Raw genomic sequence first — 24822 nt, forward strand, 5'->3', positions numbered from 1 at the left:
TATAGGGCAGTGTTTTTCAACCTTTTTTGAGCCAAGGCACATATTTTGCGTTGAAAAAATCCGGAGGCACACCACCAGCAGGAATCGTTAAAAAACGAAACTCAGTTGACAGTAAAAAGTTGTTGTCGCAATTGTCGGATATGAATTCAAACCATAACCATAACCAACCATGCATCACTATAGCACTTGTCTCAAAGTAGGTCTACTGTCACGACCTGTCACATCCCGCCGTGACTTATTTTGAGTTTTTCTGTGTTTTCCTGTGTGTGGTGTTTTAGTTCTTGTCTTGCGCTCCTATTTTGGTGTTGATTGTCATGTCATGCACGGATGTACTTTGTGGACGCCATCTGCTCCACACGCAGTAAGTCTTTGCTGTCGTCCAGCATTCTGTTTTTGTTTACTTTGTAGCCAGTTCAGTTGTAGTTTCGTTCTGCATAGCTTTCCCTAAGCTTCAATGCCTTTTCTTAGAGGGACTCACCTTTTGTTTATTTTTGGTTTAAGCATTAGATACCTTTTTACCTGCACACTGCCTCCCGCTGTTTCCGACATCTACAAAGCAATTAGCTACCGGCTGCCACCATATGAAAGAGTATTACACGGTTACTCCGCCGAGCTCTAGGCAACACCGACACTCAACAACAACACATAATTTGCGGACTATAATTACCGTATTTTTCGGAGTATAAATCGCTCCGGAGTATAAGTCGCACCGGTCGAAAATGCATAATAAAGAAGGAAAAAAACAAATATAAGTCGCACTGGAGTATAAGTCGCATTTTTTGGGGAAATTTATTTGATAAAACCCAACACCAAGAATAGACATTTGAAAGGCAATTTAAAATAAATAAATAATAGTGAACAACAGGCTGAATAAGTGTATGTTATATGATGCATAAATAACCAACTGAGAACGTGCCTGGTATGTTAACGTAACATATTATGGTAAGAGTCATTCAAATAACTATAACATATAGAACATGCTATACGTTTACCAAACAATCTGTCACTCCTAATCGCTAAATCCGATGAAATCTTATACTTACTTACTTATACTTATACTTATGTGAATGAGCTAAATAATATTATTTGATATTTTACGGTAATGTGTTAATAATTTCACACATAAGTCGCTCCAGAGTATAAATCGCACCCCCGGCCAAACTATGAAAAAAAACTGCGACTTATAGTCCGAAAAATACAGTACTGGTTTGCAAAAAATATTTTTAACCCATCCATCCATCCATCCATTTTACTACCGCTTATTCCCTTCGGGGTCGCGGGGGGCGCTGGAGCCTATCTCAGCTACAATCGGGCGGAAGGCGGGGTACACCCTGGACAAGTCGCCACCTCATCGCAGGGCCAACACAGATAGACAGAGTTTGATTGTATAAACTGCCTTAGGACAGTAAATTCACCCATTAATGTTTCTCCGAGAGCACCGGGGGCGCTGTAGTCTCCTACTCCTTTTAAATTAGCGAAGAAGAATTCGCGGAAGTATGTGAGAGCCACATTGTAAAATAAGTCTCACTGACAAATATTGCTTGTAGTGCTTATAAAATAAATCCAACGATTGTAACTAATTCGTTATCTTTGCTTGACGGCGTTTTTGTTGAAAGAAAATAAAAACACGTTGAAACATTTTTGTGTCATTCTCTTCCGCCTTCTTTCAATGCATTGTGAAAGCGACCGCCCCATGCGAATAAAGCAGCTCAAGTGTCATTTGCGGAGTCCGGCGTGTAAGCAGCTGTGTAGTTACTTGTAAGTAATACAATACTTGTCTTGTTTAACCTTTTCTCCCCTAAAAGGGAGACATTGTCAGTACCTTTTAAGTCAATTGAGTGCCCCAGTCTTCGGTTTAGAAATGCCGGTGAGACTCCACGTAGCGTCACTTCTAGTGTGTTCAACTATTCGCTGTTGACCTTTACACCACATATCTAAACATCGACGAATTTGTTTAAAGTTTCTCATTCTAACACTGTTGTGAGGTTAAAAGTTTGTTTTAGTGGTGTTGAAGTGCCACTCATGCTTCCAAACGTTGGGTGGCAGCTAGCCAAACAGCTAGCTCAAATGCTCTCGCTCCTCTCCGTATTTAGTAAACACATCATTACAAGTGTTGTTTATGTTGTAAACACATGGTCTTAAGTGAGTGTTGGTGCATCTTGAAGGTGGTCCCAAGTGGATGGTGGTGACTAGGATGGTGCGGGCTGGAGGTAATGACGTTACCTGCAGCATTGGGCCACTTTGACGCAACTTGAAATAATGCTCACTACTTTTGTTTGTTTCCTTTGCAAGGTATTTTGAAACTAGCAGCCATCATCTTTGCGTTCCTCCTCGCCGCCTACTTGGCTTTTCAGCTGCTGGAAGTCAATATGGACTTCAAGCTGGGCAACGTCATCGGTGAGTGACCAGGATTGATTGATTGTCTGCTGCGTTCGACATCGTCGACCACGCCACCTTAATCACTCGTCTTGAGAACTGTGTGGGCATTAAGGGCGCCGCCCTCAACTGGTTCCGGTCGTACCTAACCGACAGGAGTTTTTGTGTAAAAGTAGACAGTTTTATGTCGTCCACAGCTCCTTTACCACATGGGGTCCCCCAGGGCTCAATCCTTGCCCCAATTTTATTTGCGCTTTACCTTCTCCCCCTTGGTTCTATTTTTAGGAAGTACAGTATTGCATTTCATTTTTATGCCGATGATTGCCAGATTTATTTTCCCATGGCACAAAATAACACGGTTCAACGTCTTATTGACTGCCTGCACGACATCAAAGTCTGGCTTTCAGCTAACTTCCTGAGCCTAAATGAAGATAAAACAGAAGTTATGTTGTTCGGTCCAAGTCGCTCTCCCTCCCCCAACGTTGACCTCGGCACTCTGACCCCGTATCTCAGCGACTCTGTCACAAACCTGGGGGTAAAGTTTGACTCAGATTTTAAATTCGAAAAACAAATCAGCAGCGTCGTTCAAAAAAGCTTTTATCAATTACGCCAAATAGCGAAAGTGAAACCGCTTCTATCAAGACATGATCTTGAGAAATTAATCCACGCTTTTATCTCGACTCGTCTTGATTACTGTAATGCCCTGTATGTAGGCATTAGCCAGGCCTCCCTCGCCCGCCTGCAGCTCGTGCAGAACTCTGCTGCTCGTCTGCTAACACAGACCCGCAGACGTGAGCACATCACCCCTATTTTAGCGTCCCTTCACTGGCTCCCTGTGCGTTACCGAATACATTTTAAACTCCTTTTATTTGTTTTTAAATGTCTAAACAACCTCGCGCCAACCTATCTCTCCGACCTCCTTCAGCCTTACTGCCCCACCCGATCCTTAAGATCAGCCGATCAGCTGCTGTTGACGGTCCCTGACACAAGGCTGAAGCTTAGAGGTGACAGAGCTTTCGCCGTTGCTGCTCCCAAGCTCTGGAACGACCTACCCCTGAGTGTTAGACAAGCCTCCTCTCTTCCTGTTTTTAAATCTCTCTTAAAAACATACTTTTATTCCATGGCTTTTAACACTGAGTGATATCCATCCTGCAATGGCGCCCCATAATACACCTGCTGTGATCCTGTTTTTATGTTTTTATTAATTCTATTTTAATTATTTATTTTTTATCGTGTTCTGTTTGTGTTGTGTTGTGTTTGCTCGGTACTCGTTTTATCTTTTAACCTGCTCATTGTACAGCACTTTGGCTACCCCTGTGGTAAATTTTAAATGTGCTCTATAAATAAAGTTGATTTGATTTGATTTGATTGATTGATTGAAACTTTTATTAGTAGATTGCACAGTGAAGTACATATTCCGTACAATTGACCACTAAATAGTAACACCCGACGTTTTTCAACTTGTTACGTAAACAATTCATGGTAACAGGAAGTCTGGAGGGGGGACTATTTAGTATTTAGTCCAGAGGTGTCAACATCATTTTAGATCGGGGGCCACATGGAGAAAAATCTACTCCCAAGTGGGCCGGACTGGTAAAATCACGGCAAGATAACTTGTTTTCTTTGTTTAAAAATAGAACAAGCACATTCTGAAAATGTACAAATCATAATGGTTTTTTTTACACTTACATTAGGGCTGGGCGACAGGGGCGTCACTAGCTTTTAAGGACAGGGGGGGCTTAGCCCCCAGGAGATGCACAGGATGCGAGCGAACGTAGCGCACAAGCACAAAACTTCACAAACGGCTAACAAAGACTTAGAAATTATTCATTGTTATTATTATTTTTTTTTTAAATGTACGGGACGAAATGAAATGCTCCCCGGGATGATGGCTTTAACCATTTTTTTCTTTTTATGTATTTATTAATTTTACATTTTATATTAAATGTCTTGGTTTTTCCTCCCTCAGAAAATCCTATGAAATAACAAGCTATAATACACCAGCTATTAATGTAACAATACAATAAAACAAATATATTTAATGTTTTTTTTCCATTATTTTATGTATATTACTTGATATAGATTCTACGAATGATGTGGGCATTTTTTATATGAACAAGTCCAAGGACCGCAAGCAAGGTCGCAGAGATAATGCGGACTGGCGTTTGAGTGATGTGGGCATTTTCTATATGAACAAGTGGAATGGATTGGATACCGACACACTAAAGGGGCTATCTACCTTACGCTATGAAGTGAGGAAACTGAGTGAATAATGACAGGTTATATGATTATTTAATCTCATATTTGGGCCACTTTATAATATGTCGGCATGTATTTGTAAAAAAAAATTAAATTAAAAAATAAATAAATATAACACCAAATTATTTAGGGGGGCTTAAGAATATTTTAGGGGGGCTTGAGCCCCCCTAAAATAGGCCTAACAACGCCAATGCTGGGCGATATGGCCTTTTTTAAATTATGCGATATTTTAAGGCCATATCGCGATACACGATATATATTTCGATATTTTGCCTTAGCCTTGAATGAACACTTGATGCATATAATCACAGCAGTATGATGATTCTATGTGTCTACATTAAAACATTCTTCTTCATACTGCATTAATATATGCTCATTTTAAACTTTCATGCAGAGAAGGAAATCCTGACGCTTTTACTGTAATAGATAGGAATATAAATCAATATTTAATAAGATGTAACCCATTTTGACCGCATTGCTATCATTGTGAAGGCTGGAAGCGTGTGACTGGTGGTAAAAAAAAAAAGAGTGCGGCTGCCGTGTTGCAGGGTTTTCCCGAAATTGCTAAGATACCTGTGGCGGTGAGGGCGTGGCCAATATTACATAATCACATTTGCTATGATGCATATATTTTCTTTAAAAAGACAAATTGTAAACATACATTTCAAACATATCTGTTATTACTAATTATAGTGTTAACATATATTTATTCTTACATATCATTTTGCTCTTTGTGGTGCGGAAAAAACCCCTCACTCCTGTTACCTAAATGATTTTTTTATGTTAGTTTATTTTTTAAATACAATGTTTTGTTCACTCATAAGTGTTCACACATTATTAGCGTAAATGCTGTATGTTTGTTAATAATAATATGCTAAAACCACACTCTTACTATAGGACCTGTTAATATAATATTTTTCTAAGTTATTATTTTTTTGTTTTAGATACAATGTTTTGTTGACCAATTTTTTAATTGTTGCTGCTTATTGTACAATGTACTTTGTTGAGATTTTTTTTTCTAGAGATTTCACCAATCTTTTTAGTCACTCTTTCTTTATTAAAAATGACTAGCAACAAATCTAGCATCTCATTCTGGTGTTATTGTAGACTGCACTCGTGTTTAGAGACTCTTTACTTCTGTCGCTCCATGTCCACGACCAAAAGCGAGCGGCAGAGAGCCTGACGTCACACTTGTGCCGCGCTGCTGCGAGTTTTCCTCTCCTTAAAAGCCACCACTGTCATCTTAAGTTGTGTAAATTGCCGTTTGTGAGTATATTAAAGTACATTGTCTACATCGCGTACATGCTGCCTGTGCTACAGACAACATCGTACATATAGCTTGCGTCACATCATCTGGTTTCGGCAACGCTGTTGCGGTAATCAAAATACGTCTTTTTTTCGTAGACCATATTTTCGGTGCATTACTGGTCAATAGTGTGTGCAAATAATAAACTATATATACCCATTCATACTGTAACTACCTGCTGGTGTTAATGTGTATGTTCGTGTGTTATGATCCTTTTTCCCCATGGTCTTGAACACACTTTGTTGGCGGAGAATTAGGAAGTGTTGTTTGTCTAGAACAGGGGTCGGCAACCTTTACCAGTCAAAGAGCCATTTTGACCAGTTTCACAAATTAAAGAAAACAATGGGAGCCACAAAAATCTTTTGAAATTTATAATGTAATAACGCTGCATACAATGATTTTTTTTGCTTTATGCTATGTATAGATCAGGAGTCTCAGACACGCGGCCCACACCTTAATATGAAAATTGAATGTTGGTGCGGCCCGCAAATTTTATATGAATGGCGCTTGACAGCGTCATACTTGTCAACCCTCCCGATTTTTCTGGCAGACTACGAAATTCAGGGCAACTATTCTCCCGAACGTGCCGTGATGGTACAGCATTTAGCGCCCCCTATAACCAGCGTGCCGGCCCGGCCACACGTTGTATGGGGCTTCTGCTTGCTTACGTAAGTGACAGCAAGGCATACTTGGTCAACAACCACACAGGTTACACTGACGGTGGCGGTATAAAAAACTTTAACACTCTTACTAATAATGCGCCACACTGTGAACCCACACCAAACAAGAATGACCAACACATTTCGGGAGAACATCTGCACCGTAACACAACATAAACACAACAGAACAAATACCCAGAATCCCATGCAGCCCTAACTCTTCCGGGCTACATTATACACCCCCGCTACCAAACCCCGCCCACCTCAACCGACGCACGGGGGGGGGTTTGGTGGTAGCAGGGGTGTATAATGTAGCCCGGAAGAGTCAGGGCTGCATGGGATTCTGGGTATTTGTTCTGCAAGTATGCAGCTGAGCCGCATCAGAGTGATCAAAGAGCCGCGGGCTGCCGACCCCTGGTCTTGGAGTTTAGCACAGAGTTGGACGTGTGTGCACAGAGGAAATAACTTGCTAGAATTGGCCCCGTTGTTAGTGTAAGATTGGCAATAAAATCTAAAAAGAGCGTCAGGCTTTGTCTTACTCTGGACTCTACAATACATTATATTATTTGTTTTCACGTAAAAAAAAGCCAAATATTTTGTCGTGGCGATCAGTTACATTAAGGGGACACCCTGTCTCGGTTCCATAGTTCACTATTTCAATACGCACATTTTTGTGATGAAAAGCGTCACTCGCCACTTCACCTCTGCTGACTGGTTCTGTTGAAGAGCACCTACATTCAGTGTCAGTGAGAAAAAAATTGACAACTTGGGTAGTTTTAATAAAAAACTGATTTTCTTCTCCTCTACTCTTTTTCCGCTTCACTTTCACTTGGGTACATTTTTCCAAACCAGGCCAACAAGTTTGTTTTAAAACTTCTGCCTGAATCAAGTCAGCACCTGTGTGAAGTTGGCCTCACTTATAATTGCAAATATTAAAATGACACTGCCATTCATTTAAGTTATTCTAAAATAAATTTGATGACCAATGATGCCATCCAGCCCCCCAACTTCAAACTCTCCCCAAACGTATCCCGAACGTCAGTGCTGTACAATTGTTAGTATATTGTATCATAACAACAACCTGACTGCAGTTTGTTAGTTGCTTCTCTTGGTCTGTTTTTGTTTATGTGCACGCACTCCCTGCGCGTTCGTGCAGTGAGTGATATAAGCCTGAACGGCAAACAAACGACGAGCAATTTTTTAAATATACTTAGTTGTTAAAAATATGTATGTTGCACTAATGGTAACATACGCTAGCTAGTGTTTGTTGTGTATTTTTTGGTTAAAAAAAATACCTAACCGTGAACAAATTGCAAACCTTGAATCACTCTTAAGAGACATTTGAGGGGCCTAGGCAACTGCCTGTGTTTGCCTAATGCAGGGGTGTCCAAAATACGGCCTGCTGGTATCTTCAGTTTAGTCTGCGAGACGACAGTACAGTGCAATGCCAATAAGCAACCTGGCTGTGTGAGAAACCCAGGTAGACCATGATGTGTACTTTCTTGTTGTCATTGAGTTATTTGACCCAATCCAAACAACCTTTCTGAGGCATGGTGTAGAAAAAAAAAATCAACATCACAAAAAGTCAGCACACATGGTCACACATAACACAACCTGCTGACTGAACTTTGTGGATATTATTGGGAAAAATTGTCCCATCCCCATAACAAATTCGAAATTACATCCATTTATATCCATTGCAAGGCATGATGGGGAAAAATGCAAAACACTTTCTCCACACTTATCCATGTTTGACTTTTAGCTGATTGATATTTCTGATTGATTACAAAGCTTTAAAAGAGGTTGTCACAGAAATAAACAAGGTAGGAGTTGAGCTATCACACACTCTTAATAATCAATTATAACAATATGAATTGATGTATACATACATACACACACAGCCCAGGCCTAATGGTAAGTACAACCCGGAAATCTCCTAAAGCTCTTTTTTTGTTGTTGTTGTTGTCTTCCAGTCAAATCCTTACCAATGCGTGGAGGCTGTAAGTTTATTTTCCTTTTTTGTTTCTTAGAATTTTGCTCATTCTTCCTCTAAATCAAAATCTCTCATTTTGTCTCCCCTCCCCACCCAGCTGTCACACCAGTCCGACACAAATGTGGACTGTCAAAGGCGTGTCCCGATGGACACTTTGCCTTCAAGATGGCGAGCGGGGCGGCCAGCGTGGTGGGGCCTAAAATCTGTCTGGAGGACAAACTGTAAGTGGTGTTTGATGAAGGTGTCAAGTCAAACACGGACTCTGTCACGTTGTCCTTTTCAGAATAATGAGCGGCGTGAAGAATAACGTTGGAAGAGGAATCAACATCGCTCTTGTCAATGGTATTAAAGTCACCTTTTATGTCACTTGTGTGTTATCATTATCAATACACAAGAAAATGTCTCCTGCAGGAAAAACAGGAGAGATTAACAAGACGGACTCCTTTGACATGTGGGCAGGAAGTAAGAACTGCTTTCAAAAATGTTTGACATCTTTACAAAGCATGTAGAGTTTCACTGTGTCCCCTCCCAGACGTGGCCCCCCTCATCCAGTTCTTAAAGGGAATCCCGGAAGGCACGATCACCATGATGGCGTCTTTTGACGATCCCTCCACCAAGTAAGAACCGCGGTTTTTTTCCCCGCACGTTTCATGCTGTCATCAAGTGACGCCGTTTTTGTTTTGTAGGCTCAATGACGAAGCCCGAAAGCTGATCGCTGATCTGGGGAGCACGACCATCAATAACTTGGGCTTCCGGGATAACTGGATCTTTGTCGGAGGGAAAGGGATCAAGACCAAGAGTCCGTTTGAGCAGGTAGTGTGACTTTTTTTTTCCTGAAGAAAAGGTTGCTTCAGTGTCCAAGAATAGAAGAGTTCCATCCATCCATTTTCTACCGCTTATTCCCTTCGGGGTGGCGGGGGGTGCTGGAGCCTATCTCAGCTACAATTGGGCGGAAGGCGGGGTACACCCTGGACAAGTCGCCACCTCATCGCAGGGCCAACACAGATAGACAGAAGAGTTAAGGACAAAAAAATGGTGTCAATGAACGCCAATGGAACATGGGACACCTGTAAGGCCCTTTTAGCCAATCAGAAGCCAAAAGAAAGCAACAAATGTTAATTCTATTCAAGGTAAATCTAGTTTGCATTGTTTATTGCATAAAAAATATAAGTATTTGCGATAAAATGTGATTAGTCTTTATATTTTTGTTGTCTGTATCCCTCGCTACATTGCGCTTCCAAGTTTGCAACTTCACTTTATCGAATAATTGTTTTTGCTTTTAAAGCATATCCTATTTATTTTTGGCCGAAAGTAAGTATTTAAATGCTGACCACTGTACTCAGATGAGGAACTAACATAACTGAGGAATGTTTGGAATTCTATCCGGTTTCTACAGTTTTCAGTGACCTAACCAAGCCAGTGTTTTTCCGGTGCATGTATTAAATGCAGTAAAGGCCGTGATGTTAATCTTTGTTGTATTTCCTGTTATCCACCATGTTCTTTTCTTCTGTGCAGCACATCAAGAACAGCGCAGACACAAACAAGTATGATGGATGGCCGGAGGTCCTGGAGATGGAAGGCTGCGTGCCTCAGAGGACAAACTGAGCCTGGTCCTCCATCCTTACCCGGACCGTCCGCCTTTTAGCCTTTTATTCACCTTCCTCGTTCCAGTGACACTCATCACATTGCCAATCATCCAAAGGGCTGCAGGTAGAGCGCACTGATAAGACAGAACTTGATTTTTTTGGTTTGCTGGAATCCAAAAACAAATTTTTAGTCCAGTATTATTGCACTGTTGTCGACTCCTGCTCAACTTGCTCACCTTTCATCTTGCTACTCCTTTTTTTCTTTTCTTATTCCTTACAGATATTGTAATTAATGATGTGACAGCTGTGAACTTTGTACATATATTTGCGAGGTAGGGTTAATGAACAATGTACAGAATAATATAATTTCTTTAAATAAACAATATGGCCAGTAAGATGAATGACTTCTTTACACATGCACATACCAGAGGAGTTAATGATTAACATGCGGATCTTGGTAGTTACATTTAAGGTGGTTCTACGGTTTAACATAACACAATTAAATCTGCATTTACCGTTGTGTTAATATCCATCCATCCATTTCCTACCGCTTGTCCCTTTATACATATACTATATAAATCAGATGTAAAGTAAAGATTTGTAGTGGCTGCCAGTGATAGAATACAAACAATTACACTGTAGTACTACGAAAACGCCGCTGGGTGGCAGCAAAGCAAAATGATGAACGCGAGCTGCTTGTCAGAAATCCTCTTTATATATATTTGACCAGCAGAGAGTGTCAGTATCACACTGATCCCAATGATAGCCAAATGTCACTACTGCCTGCAAAAAATATATTTATCTTATATGAGGTTTAAATTAAATAGGTGTACTCAGGGCTTCTATTGTTAAAACTAGATTCAACACCTGGTGGTATGTCAGAAGATGGGTATCTACTAATTCTTAGTCAATATAAATTGGAATTATGCACATGACCTATTTTAAAGCTAATTTGTTCAATCCAGCCTTGATTGCATAATGTATGTGTGAGAAATCTCACTGTACTGCAGAATGCTCATGCAATATTCCAACTAAATTAAAAAGCAACACAGTGATGCAACCCGAGCTGCACACATAACATCCTGTGTGTGTGTGTGTGTGTGTGTGTGTGTGTGTGTGTGTGTGTGTGTGTGTGTGTGTGTGTGTGTGTGTGTGTGTAAATCAGGGGTATCAAACTCATTTTAGTTGAGGGGCCGCATGGAGGAAAATCTATTCCCATGCAGGCCAGACTGGTACAATCATGGCATGATAACTTAAAAATAAAGACAACGTCAGATCGTTTTCTAGAACGATTTAGAATTATCTCGAGAAAACACTCATGTTAGTTGAAAATTCTGAGGAAAAAAATGATGCAGTTTAAAAAACACCATGAAGACCACAATGAACTTAGACTTTGACTCAGTGTTTTTTTACAAAGCCATTAAACTTTAAGCACTTCCTGTTTAGGGTTCTCACGTTGGCCGTTCACCAAAGACGTGTGTGGAAAAGCAATCGAGTGTTTCCTCAAACCGCCGCATTGGTGAAATCCGCAGCTGCCACAACACATTGATATATCATCATTCAAATATTACAATTACAATATGAACAACACCATTTTAAAAATTTCCCCACAGCTCAAATCAAGGAAACATAACTACAAACTTAACCAATGTGGACATCCATCCATTTTCTACCGCTTGTCCCTTTTTGGGGTAGCAGGGGTTGCTGGAGCCTATCTCAGCTGCATTCGGGCAGAAGGCTGGGTACACCCTGGACAAGTCGCCACCTCATCGCAAGGCTAACACAGATAGACCGACAACATTCACACCAATTTAGTGTTGCCAATCAACCTATCCCCAGGTGCATGTTTTTGGAGGTGGGAGGAAGCCGGAGTACCCAGAGGGAACCCACGCAGTCACGGGGAGAACATGCAAACTCCACACAGAAAAACCCCAAGCCCGGGGATCGAACCCAGGACCTTCGTATTGTGAGGCACATCCACTAACCCCTGTACCACCGTGCTGCCCCAATGTGAACATCGTAGATTTAAGCAAACAACAAATGTAGAAAGACACATTTTTACAATGGAGTTCATTCCACCAATTGCAAGCGCTGTATGGAACTCTCACTAAAAAGACGATGGTCGAGTTCACTTAGGTCTTCGCATCTTATTTTATCTGCTGAGTAGATCATTTACAATGAAAGAAGGTATTGAGCATGGATACTGCTGCCAGTCAAAACAGGCGCGGCTGATTGCTTGCACCTGCGCTGATTGGAGTAGCAACAACCCATCAAGAGGGCGCTTATAGTCAACTGACACGTCATCTTTAAACAACGTCATGTGTGACGGGGGTTACACTTGAATTGCTATTGTGACATCCAGTGGACACATTTAGAACAACACCTGATACGGCCCGCGGGTTTGACACCCCTGGTGTAAATAGACAGAGATGTTTTCATAATCTGTATGATGTGAATGGACAGACATGTTTGTATTATGTAACAATGGATGGACAAACTATTAATGCCGTCTGCGTCAGAGAATTGTGAACATTATTTGCGTGTGTGCATGTATTAATGGACAAATATTTTAGTTATCTGTGTATGATGTGAATGGACAGACATATGTATGCATTACATGTAAAAAAAAAAAATGGACAAACAATTGTTAACATTACGTGTGTGTCTGTGTATGTACAGTGTGTGTGTGTGTGTGTGTGTGTGTGTTCTGGCAATGCTTACTTAATGGGGACATCGCTCTGTTTACACAGTCACCTTTAGGGGACCTCTGACGGTATGGGGACAAAAAACAGGTCCCCTAAAGTGATTTTTAAGCTTTGGTCCATAAAACATGTTTACTGGTTAGTTTGAGTGTGAACTTTAAAAAAAAAATTTTTTTTTTTTTTTAAATGGTCCTCAGTAGTCCCGTACAAATTTGTGTGAATTATGCAACATTATTCAAATTTGGTCCCCATGAACTATATTAACTCTTTTTCCCCAAGTCTCCAGTAAGAATGATCAGCACATTACTTCATCAATCCAGAGATTTAAAGACGTGTATGAGCTAACTGGGCAGTGGCCATTTTACCTCTTTTTTTTATGCCTCCACAACCTGTAGAAAGGGTGGTCCCCACAAGTGATGATCAAAAACTTGGTCCCCATTCCTAATGATAACCTGTGTGTGTGTGTGTGTGTGTGTGTGTGTGTTCTGGCAATGCTTACTTAATGGGGACATCGCTCTGTTTACACAGTCACCTTTAGGGGACCTCTGACGGTATGGGGACAAAAAACAGGTCCCCTAAAGTGATTTTTAAGCTTTGGTCCATAAAACATGTTTACTGGTTAGTTTGAGTGTGAACTTTAAAAAAAAAAAAAATTTTTTTTTTTTTTAAATGGTCCTCAGTAGTCACGTACAAATTTGTGTGAATTATGCAACATTATTCAAATTTGGTCCCCATGAACTATATTAACTCTTTTTCCCCAAGTCCCCAGTAAGAATGATCAGCACATTACTTCATCAATCCAGAGATTTAAAGACGTGTATGAGCTAACTGGGAAGTGGCCATTTTACCTCTTTTTTTTTTTTATGCCTCCACAACCTGTAGAAAGGGTGGTCCCCACAAGTGATGATCAAAAACTTGGTCCCCATTCCCAATGATAACCTGTGTGTGTGTGTGTGTGTGTGTGTGTGTGTGTGTGTGTGTAAATGGACAGAGATGTTTTCATTGTCTGCTAAATGGTCCCTAGGGTGTGAATGTGAGTGTGAATGTTGTCTATCTGTGTTGGCCCTGTGATGAGGTGGCGACTTGTCCAGGGTGTACCCCGCCTATCGCCCGAATGCAGCTGGGATAGGCTCCAGCACCCCCTGCGACCCTAAAAGGGACAAACGGTAGAAAATGGATGGATGATGTGAATGGACAAAGATGCGTTGCATTATGTGTATATTAGAGATAAATGCGTTAAAATGTAATATCGGAAATTATCGGTATCGTTTTTTTTATTATCGGTATCGGGTTTTTATATTCTATTTTTTATTTTATTTTATTTTTTTATTAAATCAACATAAAAAACATAAGATACGCTTACAATTAGTGCACCAACCCCAAAAAAACTCCCTCCCCCATTTACACTCATTCACACTCTTTCACACAAAAGGGTTGTTTCTTTCTGTTATTAATATTCTGGTTCCTACATTATATATCAATATATATCAATACAGTCTGCAAGGGATACAGTCCGTAAGCACACATGATTGTGCGTGCTGCTGGTCCACTAATAGTACTAACCTTTAACAGTTAATTTTACAAATTTTCATTAATTACTAGTTTCTATGTAACTGTTTTTATATTGCTTTACTTTCTTTTTTATTCAAGAAAATGTTTTTTATTTATTTATTTTATTTTATTTTATCCATTTTTTTTTTAAAGTACCTTATCTTCACCATACCGGGTTGTCCAAATTAGGCATAATAATGTGTTAATTCCACAACTGTATATATCGGTTGATATCGGTATCGGTAATTAGAGTTGGACAATATCGGAATATCGGCAAAAAGCCATTATCGGACATCCCTAGTGTATATGAATGGACAAACTAATGTTAATATAGTGTGCGGCAGAGAAATGTCCGTGTTCAAACTTCCTGCTGTGCGATCTATGCATATCAATAAGTTATTGCGGGCAGCCTTTGAGCAAGATGGCATGTATGTACAGTATGTGCACACCAAGAGATGTGGGAAGTGGAATTATATAAGATATGCTAGGAGTTGCATTATGTATGAACATATGCAGTGTAGACCTGGAATGATGAGCCATGTCGTGGGAGCACAGAAAGATTTAAGACAAGTCCCAAAACAATGTCTATTTTTTATTTTTTATTTCCCCACTTCTGCCCCCTCCCCCTCTCTGCCCGCTAAACAAAGGTGGCTCTCACAGAGGACTTCAAGCTCCTCATCCCCTCTTGGCTGAGGCCGACCTCTGAACCCTGACCGCCGGGCCAACTTTAATCCTCCTGCAGAGCAGCTCGACCAAAACAACCTCCACACCTGCTACACCAGGGAACTAAATTCTTCTGGGGGCCATTGAGGGGTCAGACTATTCCCTTCACTGTTATTCTTATTTTGGATGGAAGGTCAGTGCAAGGCTTTGCCATAACCTCAGATCGTTGCATCCTAAAACAGGGCTGTCCAAACTTTTTCCAGCAAGGGCTGCATGCAGAAAAATGTAGGGATGTGGGGCCACATTTTGTACATGGTAACCAATACAATGTACATTAAAGTTAATATGTGCTGAATTATTTGAACAAAACATCCAAAACTTATACGTAACCAAAAAATTAGAGATGTTCGATAATGGCTTTTTTACCGATATTGCGATATTGTCCAACTCTTAATTACCGATTCCGATATCAACCGATACCGATATATCCAGTCGTGGAATTAACACATTATTATGCCTAATTTTGTTGTGATGCCCCGCTGGATGCATTAAACAATGTAACAAGGTTTTCCAAAATAAATCAACTCAAGTTATGGAAAAAAATGCCAACATGGCACTGCCATATTTACTATTGAAGTCACAAAGTGCATTATTATTATTTTTTAATTAAGTTTTTTAATTGCTTTTGTCATTATTATTCCAAAGGTGTACGATACACTGGCACTTATTCTACAATACCCCAAATCTAAACAATATCTAACATGTATTTTTCATTTTCATTTTAACCCTTTGAAGGCCTTTTGATCAAATTACGTCACAGTTTAATTAGTATACATTTGCATAACATGTTATATTACAGATTTTAGCATGTGACTATCTAATATAAAGGCCCACCAAAGGGTCAGAATTAAAACAAATCATATATATATATATATATATATATATGAGATTTTTTTTTAAGACTGAGGTTTATTGAGAAATTTGAGGAAAAAAATAAAATAATTTTACACCCTACAAAAACTCAATAAATAAATGATAAATGGGTTGTACTTGTATAGCGCTTTTTTACCTTCAAGGTACTCAAAAGCGCTTTGACACTACTTCCACATTCACCCATTCACACACACATTCACACACTGATGGAGGGAGCTGCCATGCAAGGCGCTAACCAGCACCCATCAGGAGCAAGGGTGAAGTGTCTTGCTCAGGACACCCACGGACATGACGAGGTTGGTACTAGGTGGGGATTGAACCATGGACCCTCGGGTCGCGCACGGCCATTCTTCCACTGCGCCACGCCGTCCAATGACTTTTATGTCCAGTTTGGCTTTAAAGATGATTAAAATGGAATGTCCATTGGTTGAATTAATTTAAATTATGCAAGCGAGCAATTTACCGGAATTAATTGAAATTCTTAACCTATTTCCATACTGTATATTTCTATCTAGTATATGTATGTATGTATGTATATATATATATATATATATATATATATATATATATATATATATATATATATTTTTATTTTTTTTTTATTTTTTTTTTTTTTATATATATTTTTTAAAATAAAGTATTAGCTCTTATTATTCAGAGTTGAACAAGCCCACAATAAAAGAGGGCCCAACAAGTTCATGTCATTATTGTTGCAGTACACCTTCTGACCAGAGGTGTCACCCCTGAGCTGCTCCCCGCTCCATGTGAGCTACGTGTAAACGCACTGCAAACAGTTGAGTCCCTGAAGGAACTTTGCCAGTGAGGTCATTGGCAATTATACGCAGGGAGGACACGTTTGTCGCAGAAGGTTCTCAAAACAGCAACGTGAAGGTCGAATAACACGCAGAAAAATACACACTGCTTGTGCTTTTACGCCGTCCACACCTGCCATCAATTTTCCTCCCTCGCCTTTTACTTTTCTTAGATAAACAACCTGCGGCTCTCTACATTCACTTGTGTGTGCCTTCCCCTCCCACCCCTCCTAATGTGGCCCCTCATCTGATACCGGACCCCCAAAATGGAACCTTTTGCACTGCTGTTAACATGCAAAAATAACCTTCTAGAAATGTTTCTTTTTGCTTCTTTTACAGCCTGCCTTTTCGTTATGACCTCATTGCCCTTGGCTTCCACGCCAACCTCTAACACACACACACACACACGCACACACACACACCAATCCAGACAGCTGTGTTTACACAGTGTAGGATCTGAGTGTGAGGGCCTGCTGACCTCAGCACAGACAGACAAACCACTCTGTCTGATCAATATCTGATCATGTGGATAAGTTCCCACGCATGCATTCAGAAATATGAACACACACACACACACACACACACACACACACACACACACACACACACACACACACACACACACACACACACACACACACACACACACACACACACACACACACCAGCAAAGGCACGTTGTGTAAATCGTAAATAACGATTTGCAAATTCTTTTCAACCTATAGTCAATTGAATAGGTTGCAAAGACAAGATATTTAACGTTCGAACGGCAAAACTTAGTTATTTTTTGCAAATATTAGCTCATTTGTAATTTGATGCCTGCAACATGTTTCAAAAAAGCTGGCACAAGTGGCAAAAAAGACTGAGAAAGTTGAGGAATGCTCATCAAACACTTATTTGGAACATCCCACGGATGAACAGGCTAATTGGGAACAGGTGGGTGCCATGATTTGGTATAAAAGCAGCTTCCATGAAATGCTCAGTCATTCACAAACAAGGATGGGGCGAGTGTCACCACTTTGTCAACGTGAGCAAATTGTCGAACAGTTTAAGAACAACATTTCTCAACCAGCTATTGCAAGGAATTTAGGGATTTCACCATCAACGGTCCGTAATGTCATCAAAAGGTTCAGAGAATCTGGAGAAATCACTGCACGTAAGCGATGATATTACGGACCTTCGATCCCTCAGGCGGTACTGCATCAAAAACCGACATCCGTGTGTAAAGGATATCACCACATGGGCTCAGGAACACTTCAGACAACCACTGTCAGTAATTATAGTTAATCGCTACATCTGTAAGTACAAGTTAAAACTCTACCATGCAAAGCCAAAGCCATTTATCAACAACACCCAGAAATGCCGCCGGCTTCGCTGGGCCCGAGCTCATCTCAGATGGACTGATGCAAAGTGGAAAAGTGTTCTGTGGTCTGACGAGTCCACATTTTCACAATGTTTTTGTAAACTGTGGACGTCGTGTCCTCTGGGCCCAAGAAGAAAAGAACCATCCGGATTGTTCTAGGCGCAAAGTTGAAAAGCCAGCATCTGTGATGGTATGGGGGTGTATTAGTGCCCAAGACATGGGTAACTTACAAATCTGTGAAGGCGCCATTAATGCTGAAAGGTACATACAGGTTTTGGAGCAAGAGTGATTGAAAATACTGCACAAAATAAGTTGATAGCGTTGTACAATGACTAGGGCAGCTACTATATGCTTTGTTTACAACCCCAGGTTAGCCCCTCGCTCCTCCGTAAAGGTGTCATGTCTGACTTTTTAAGAGAATTCCTTCCTCACAAGCCCCACAAGCACGTGGGCGGACCACCAAGGTGGTCTCCATTTATTCTGCAAGACTGTCTGCAGTCTAGACTGGCAGCACAGGACTGTGCTGTACGTGGGTCACATGCGTTTTTGTCTGAGGGAAGAATGTTCATGTGGTGGCACAGATGAATGACTTTCTTCCCTGTTCAACATCAACACACACGCTGTGTTCCCTCCCATAATTATGAGAGTGGCGTCGTGAATTTCTCTGTTTAATTATAAAGATGTCCCGATACAACTTTTTCACTTCCAAAACAATACTGATATTGCCGCCTTGAGTAATGGCCAATACCGATATTAATCCGAATCATACATCATTTTGTAGTGTGGAATGCTAAGTGGAATCAGTCAAACTAACTAACATACAATTATTCATTGCCTGGAATGGACTCACGCTGTCTTTAAATTGAAGTGGAGTTGCCTAGTGGTTAGAGTGTCCGCCCTGAGATCGGTAGGTTGTGAGTTCAAACCCCGGCCGAGTCATACCAAAGACGATAAAAATGGGACCCATTACCTCCCTGCTTGGCACTCAGCATCAAGGGTTGGAATTGGGGGTTAAATCACCAAAAATGATTCCCAGGCGTGGCCACCGCTGCTGCTCACTGCTCCCCTCAGGGGGAGGGTGCGCAATACAACGTAAACCGTTGGCCAACCAAAAAGTAACCACAGAACACTATAGTGTTCTGTGGTTACTTTTTGGTTGGCCAAGCGGACGTGACGACAGGCTGTCCTCACTCAGGTCCGCACGGACCAGGAGGGGACGGCGTGCCTTAAGTCCGGCTGGAAATTGGGAGAAATTCGGGAGAATGGTTGTCCCGGGAGATTTTCGGGAGAGGCACTGAAATTCGGGAGTCTCCCGGAAAATTTGGGAGGGTTGGCAAGTATGATAATAATATGTGTATTTACAAATGAGGTCGATGCACGACTTTCATGCATGGAAGGAACCAATGCTTCTTAAGTCCGAGCATGCTAACACAAAGGTGCACTCTGTGAATGTGAACACTAAACTCAACCCTTTCCACAGGAGAAACATTATAGCCCTCTAACAGCGTTTGTGTTATTTCACCATTTGTGCTCGGCGAGCCCACTGCGGACGTTTCAGGTGATGGTATGTCAGACGGACACACCCTCCTGCTGCACAGACCGGAGCTTGTCCTGCGTGTGTTATTGCTGCAGGTGTGTTTGTGGCTGAGACTGAACGGCTTCCTCCTCTAGTTTCGTGACCCGAGGTCAGTGAACTTTGGGCAGGGCGTCGCAACGCCTCTGCCCGTATGACCAATGAGAAGCCTCCGACACCAGGTGAGCCGATAAAAGAGGGCGGAGCCCGGTTGAGCTGCAGCAAAACAACATCTTGAGTGGGTGACCAAATATGTGTCAGTGATGTTTTGAATTCTTGTGCACACACCTTTGTTTGTTTGGGCTTCACACACACACACACACACACACACACGCACACACACACGCACACACACACACACACACACACACACACACACACACACACACACACACACACGCCGCTGACCTTGCCCCTCCCCACACAACAAATGGTCTCTGCTGTTACGTGAGCCGTGCTGGAAACCCGACGCTGCACAGGCCCTTCCTCCCCGTTTGGTCCGGCGCCTAGACGGCCGGCACAACAAATCCTTCCATCATTGCCCAAATAAATTCAATCAAGAGGAAATCCAATTCCTGGCGCAAACACAAACCATCCGAGTGGGTGTTATTCAGGGGCCAGCACAAGGACGGCGCGCCCACACGCAGCCCGTCTAAGCAGGCTCTGTTTACCTTTAATAAGCCACCCCGTATTCAAGGCTGTGATTTTCTCAGTTATCTCTTCTAATGTGCATCAGTGGGCTGATAATTATAGCTTAGTGCGCGGACCCCGCTGCTGGAAAAACACTTCCTTGTATTCCACTGAAATGGCCGGGAGGCTTTGAGTGACGGATGGCAATGCCTCTTTTTATTTTTATGACTCGTTTTACATGAAAAAATGATGCAAAATGCTATAAGACGTCTGCCAGGCTCGGCGGCTACTTGGCGATAAAGAAAAGCACACAACAGTCTTATCATACCGTACAGTATGTCTGTATGTTATTTACAGCTTTAGTTGGTTCTTGACGCGGCTCATACCCCGGAAAACTCAATTGCCAAACAACATTGCTCATTGAAATGAATTCAAATTAGAAATGTCCGATAATATCGGCCGATAAATGCTTTAAAATGTAATATCGGAAATTATCGGTATCGGTTTCAAAAAGTAAAATTAATTACTTTTTAAAACGCCGCTGTACGGAGCGGTACATATCCGGTAAGACACGGACGTAGGGAGCAGTACAGAGCAGTTGCGTCTTCCAGTCAGCAGCCCCTCCCCTCTCCCCTCTCCACACACAACACAGGAGTTGACGACTGCAGCATGAGAGGTTTACTGTCGACGCTTGATGACCTCATCAAACCGCCGCGAGCGGAGCATAACAACAACAAGAGTGTGTTGTTGCCGGTGCTGTAGCCGTGGCTTAACAAGCGAGCTCGCTCGGTGACTAACAACACCATGTCTATGGTTTGGGATTATTTTAAAGTGTGTCTGACGGATAGAAAACTGGCAATTTGCAATGACTGCAAAAAGCTGGTTATGCGAGGAAGAACCAAGACGTCTTCCTTTAATACGAGCAATTTGATCCACCTCTTCAAGAATCATAAGGAGATACATGATGAATACAAGCGGAAGATGGATGAAAAGTAGAGATGGCAGGCCGATATTATCGGCCGATAAATGCGTTAAAATGTAATATCAGAAATTATCGGTATCGTTTTTTTTATTATCGGTATCGTTTTTTTGTTGTTGTTTTTTTATTACATCAACCCAAAAAACCTTCATCTCCCATTTACACTCATTCACACAAAAGGATTGTTTCTTTCTGTTATTAATATTCTGGTTCCTACATTATATATCAATATAAACCTACTCAGTGGCCTAGTGGTTAGAGTGTCCGCCCTGAGATCGGTAGGTTGTGAGTTCAAATCCCGGCCGAGTCATACCAAAGACTATAAAAATGGGACCCATTACCTCCCTGCTTGGCACTCAGCATCAAGGGTTGGAATTGGGGGTTAAATCACCAAAATGATTCCCGGGCACGGCCACCGCTGCTGCCCACTGCTCCCCTCACCTCCCAGGGGGTGATCAAGGGTGATGGGTCAAATGCAGAGAATAATCTCGCCACACCTAGTGTGTGTGTGACAATCATTGGTACTTTAACTTTAACTTTTAACTTTATATCAATACAGTCTGCAAGGGATACAGTCCGTAAGCACACATGATTGTGCGTGCTGCTGGTCCACTAATAGTACTAACCTTTAACAGTTACGGGCAGCACGGTGGAAGAGGGGTTAGTGCATCTGCCTCACAATACGAAGGTCCTGAGTAGTCTTGGGTTCAATCCCGGGCTCGGGATCTTTCTGTGTGGAGTTTGCATGTTCTCCCCGTGACTGCGTGGGTTCCCTCCGGGTACTCCGGCTTCCTCCCACCTCCAAAAACATGCACCTGGGGATAAGTTGATTGGCAACACTAAATTGGCCCTAGTGTGTGAATGTGAGTGTGAATGTTGTCTGTCTATCTGTGTTGGCCCTGCGATGAGGTGGCGACTTGTCCAGGGTGTACCCCGCCTTCCGCCCGATTGTAGCTGAGGTAGGCTCCAGCGCCCCCCGCGACCCCAAAGGGAATAAGCGGTAGAAAATGGATGGATGGATGGATGGATATATCAATACAGTCTGCAAGGGATACAGTCCGTAAGCACACATGATTATGCGTTCTGCTGGTCCACTAATAGTACTAACCTTTAACAGTTAATTTTACTCATTTTCATTAATTACTAGTTTCTATGTAACGGTTTTTATATTGTTTTACTTTCTTTTTTATACAAGAAAATGTTTTTAATTTATTTATCTTATTTTATTTTTTTTATTTTTTTTTAAAGTACCTTATCTTCACAATACCTGGTTGTCCTAATTAGGCATAATAATGTGTTAATTCCACGACTGTATAAATCGGTTGATATCGGTATCGGTTGATATCGGTAATTCAAGAATTGGACAATATCGGAATATCGTATATCGGCAAAAAGCTATTATCGGACATCCCTAATGAAAAGCAAACATTGAAAGCAGCTTGCAGTGAACGGAGGTGCACTGTCTCAACGCAGCATTTCAGAAGCTCTGGCTGACTGCTAGGCCACTTCAAGCACTCACCACTAGCTTGCAGCACATTTGTGTTACACATACAAATACGTTAGAGCAGGGCAGATTGAGCTCAGTTAATAATTTCCTGTTATATATCATTGTTTACTTTATTACTCTAGTATACTCTGGACTGAAGCTGTGTGCCTTCATTGTTTTTGTAGCTGTTGTTTTGAGGCATGTTTAAAAATAATAATAAAATAATGCACTTTGTGAAAGTCAAAGTATAGTATTTCCCATAGTTGTAGTGGGTATCAGAATTATCTCAGGGAGAGCATGTCACAAATTCCAAGCTGCTGTTTTGAGGCATGTTAAAAAAAATAAAGCACTTTGTGACTTCAATAATAAATATGGCAGTGCCATTTTGGCACTTTTTTTCCATAACTTGAGTTGAAGTTGTTCTCTTATTTTGGAAAACCTTGATTTTGATTGATTGATTGAAACTTTTATTAGTAGATTGCACAGTACAGTACATATTCCGTACAATTGACCACTAAATGGTAACACCCGAATAAGTTTTTCAACTTGTTTAAGTCGGGGTCCACGTTAATCAATTCATGGTAAAGTTACATTGTCTAATGCATCCAGCGGGGCATCACAACAAAATTAGGCAAATTAATGTGTTAATTCCACAACTGTATATATCGGTTGATATCGGAATCGGTAATTAAGAGTTGGACAATATCGGAATATCGGATATCGGCAAAAAAGCCATTATCGGACATCTCTAATTCAAATCAATTTAATCGGTGCTTCCACCTCAAAACAGCACACTTTTAACATGTCTTTATGAAATATTGTATGAAAACAATACAATAGAATTTAGTGCAAACAACTGCAGTAGTTTTAGAATCAGAATCAGAATCAGAATCCGAATCAGAATCAGCTTTATTGTCATTACGCAAGGTAACGAGATTGAGGCCATTCCATACAGTGCGATGTGTGCATGCTACAAAAACAATGTGCAAATATATAAAAATATAAAAAATGTAGAAGTGCAATGAATATGGTGTGAAATTAATATATACATGAAAAAAATGAAGCAATATAACAATAATTCACCTTGGAGAGTGGACTTCAACGGTATCGCCTTCTATCAGCAGCTTCTCCATATTTTCATGGATAAATGTCCGACATTTTGATATTTTAAAGTCAATATGAACACCTTCTGCTTCAATTGCTTCACCAAGTTAGCTAGCTACACATGCTTTAATTCAATGAATATTCTCCACTTCTTCTTCTCAGCACCGCAAAGTTACTGTATGTCCATCTCTAGGTATAAGCTAATGCTAGCGAGTACGACTGGATGTTTTGGGCGGATCCTACAAGATTGACTTTGACATTCACTATGCCAACTAGCGGTGGGGAATTTTCTTCTCGCAACCTAAAGTCTAACAATTATCAAGAGACAGCTCGTAGCCAAAAACTTGTAAGGCCAGGTATTACTGTACTTACAAAACACCTTTTGCAGCATGGAGAATGGGACTACAATGCAACGTTGGTTGCTTTTACTGTGATGCGCTCCTCTTTATAAAAGAAACAATAATGGTGTTGTTTTTAGTTATGCCTTAACCTTTTATTTTTATTTTTTAACTTTTTTTCCACCTTTTGAGTTCCAGAACACTGGTTGAATGTAAACAAATGGCCTGAAATGGCTTATGGTTAAACATTGTGCTTCTAATTGCTGTGATGCAGATGTTATGCTCAGATCGGTTTATGGCTTAGTGTAAGCTCCAATATGTTTTAAACAGCCATACTATTAATGGGTGTCTTGATACAATGTATTAATGTCCAATACGATATCGATATTGATCCGATACGACCCCGAGAGGGACAAGGCTTAAGACCCACCTTTTTGATTTGGCTTTTACCTGATATTAATTATTGTATTGAAGTCATTTGTATTTAACTTTTTATCTTATTAGTTATG

At 41.0% G+C, this 24822-nt stretch overlaps 1 protein-coding gene and 1 long non-coding RNA gene across 4 annotated transcripts in view; one reads left to right on the plus strand and one right to left on the minus strand.

Moving 5' to 3' along the window:
* The window catches only part of LOC133606017 (uncharacterized), a 176720-nt gene that overhangs the window by 3673 nt on the left and 148225 nt on the right, over nucleotides 1-24822 (minus strand). The gene's annotated exons all lie outside the window — the stretch shown is intronic.
* On the plus strand, nucleotides 1648-10574 carry fam3c (FAM3 metabolism regulating signaling molecule C). 3 transcript variants are annotated; one of them, XM_061959843.2, is made up of 10 exons: nucleotides 1649-1758; nucleotides 2166-2210; nucleotides 2293-2397; nucleotides 8574-8600; nucleotides 8691-8814; nucleotides 8877-8935; nucleotides 9005-9055; nucleotides 9126-9210; nucleotides 9280-9406; nucleotides 10109-10574. In XM_061959843.2, the coding sequence occupies exons 2-10, from the start codon at nucleotides 2180-2182 to the stop codon at nucleotides 10196-10198; spliced, it is 699 nt and encodes a 232-aa protein (XP_061815827.1). In that variant the 5' UTR covers nucleotides 1649-1758; nucleotides 2166-2179; the 3' UTR covers nucleotides 10199-10574. The 3 variants fall into 3 exon arrangements, with proteins under 3 accessions (XP_061815825.1, XP_061815826.1, XP_061815827.1); XM_061959841.2 differs by having other exon boundaries at nucleotides 1648-1758; nucleotides 8877-9055; XM_061959842.2 differs by lacking the exon at nucleotides 8574-8600 and having other exon boundaries at nucleotides 1648-1758; nucleotides 8877-9055.

This window comes from Nerophis lumbriciformis, linkage group LG05 (genome assembly GCF_033978685.3).
Source record: "Nerophis lumbriciformis linkage group LG05, RoL_Nlum_v2.1, whole genome shotgun sequence".
In the NCBI taxonomy this organism is placed as follows: domain Eukaryota; kingdom Metazoa; phylum Chordata; class Actinopteri; order Syngnathiformes; family Syngnathidae; genus Nerophis; species Nerophis lumbriciformis.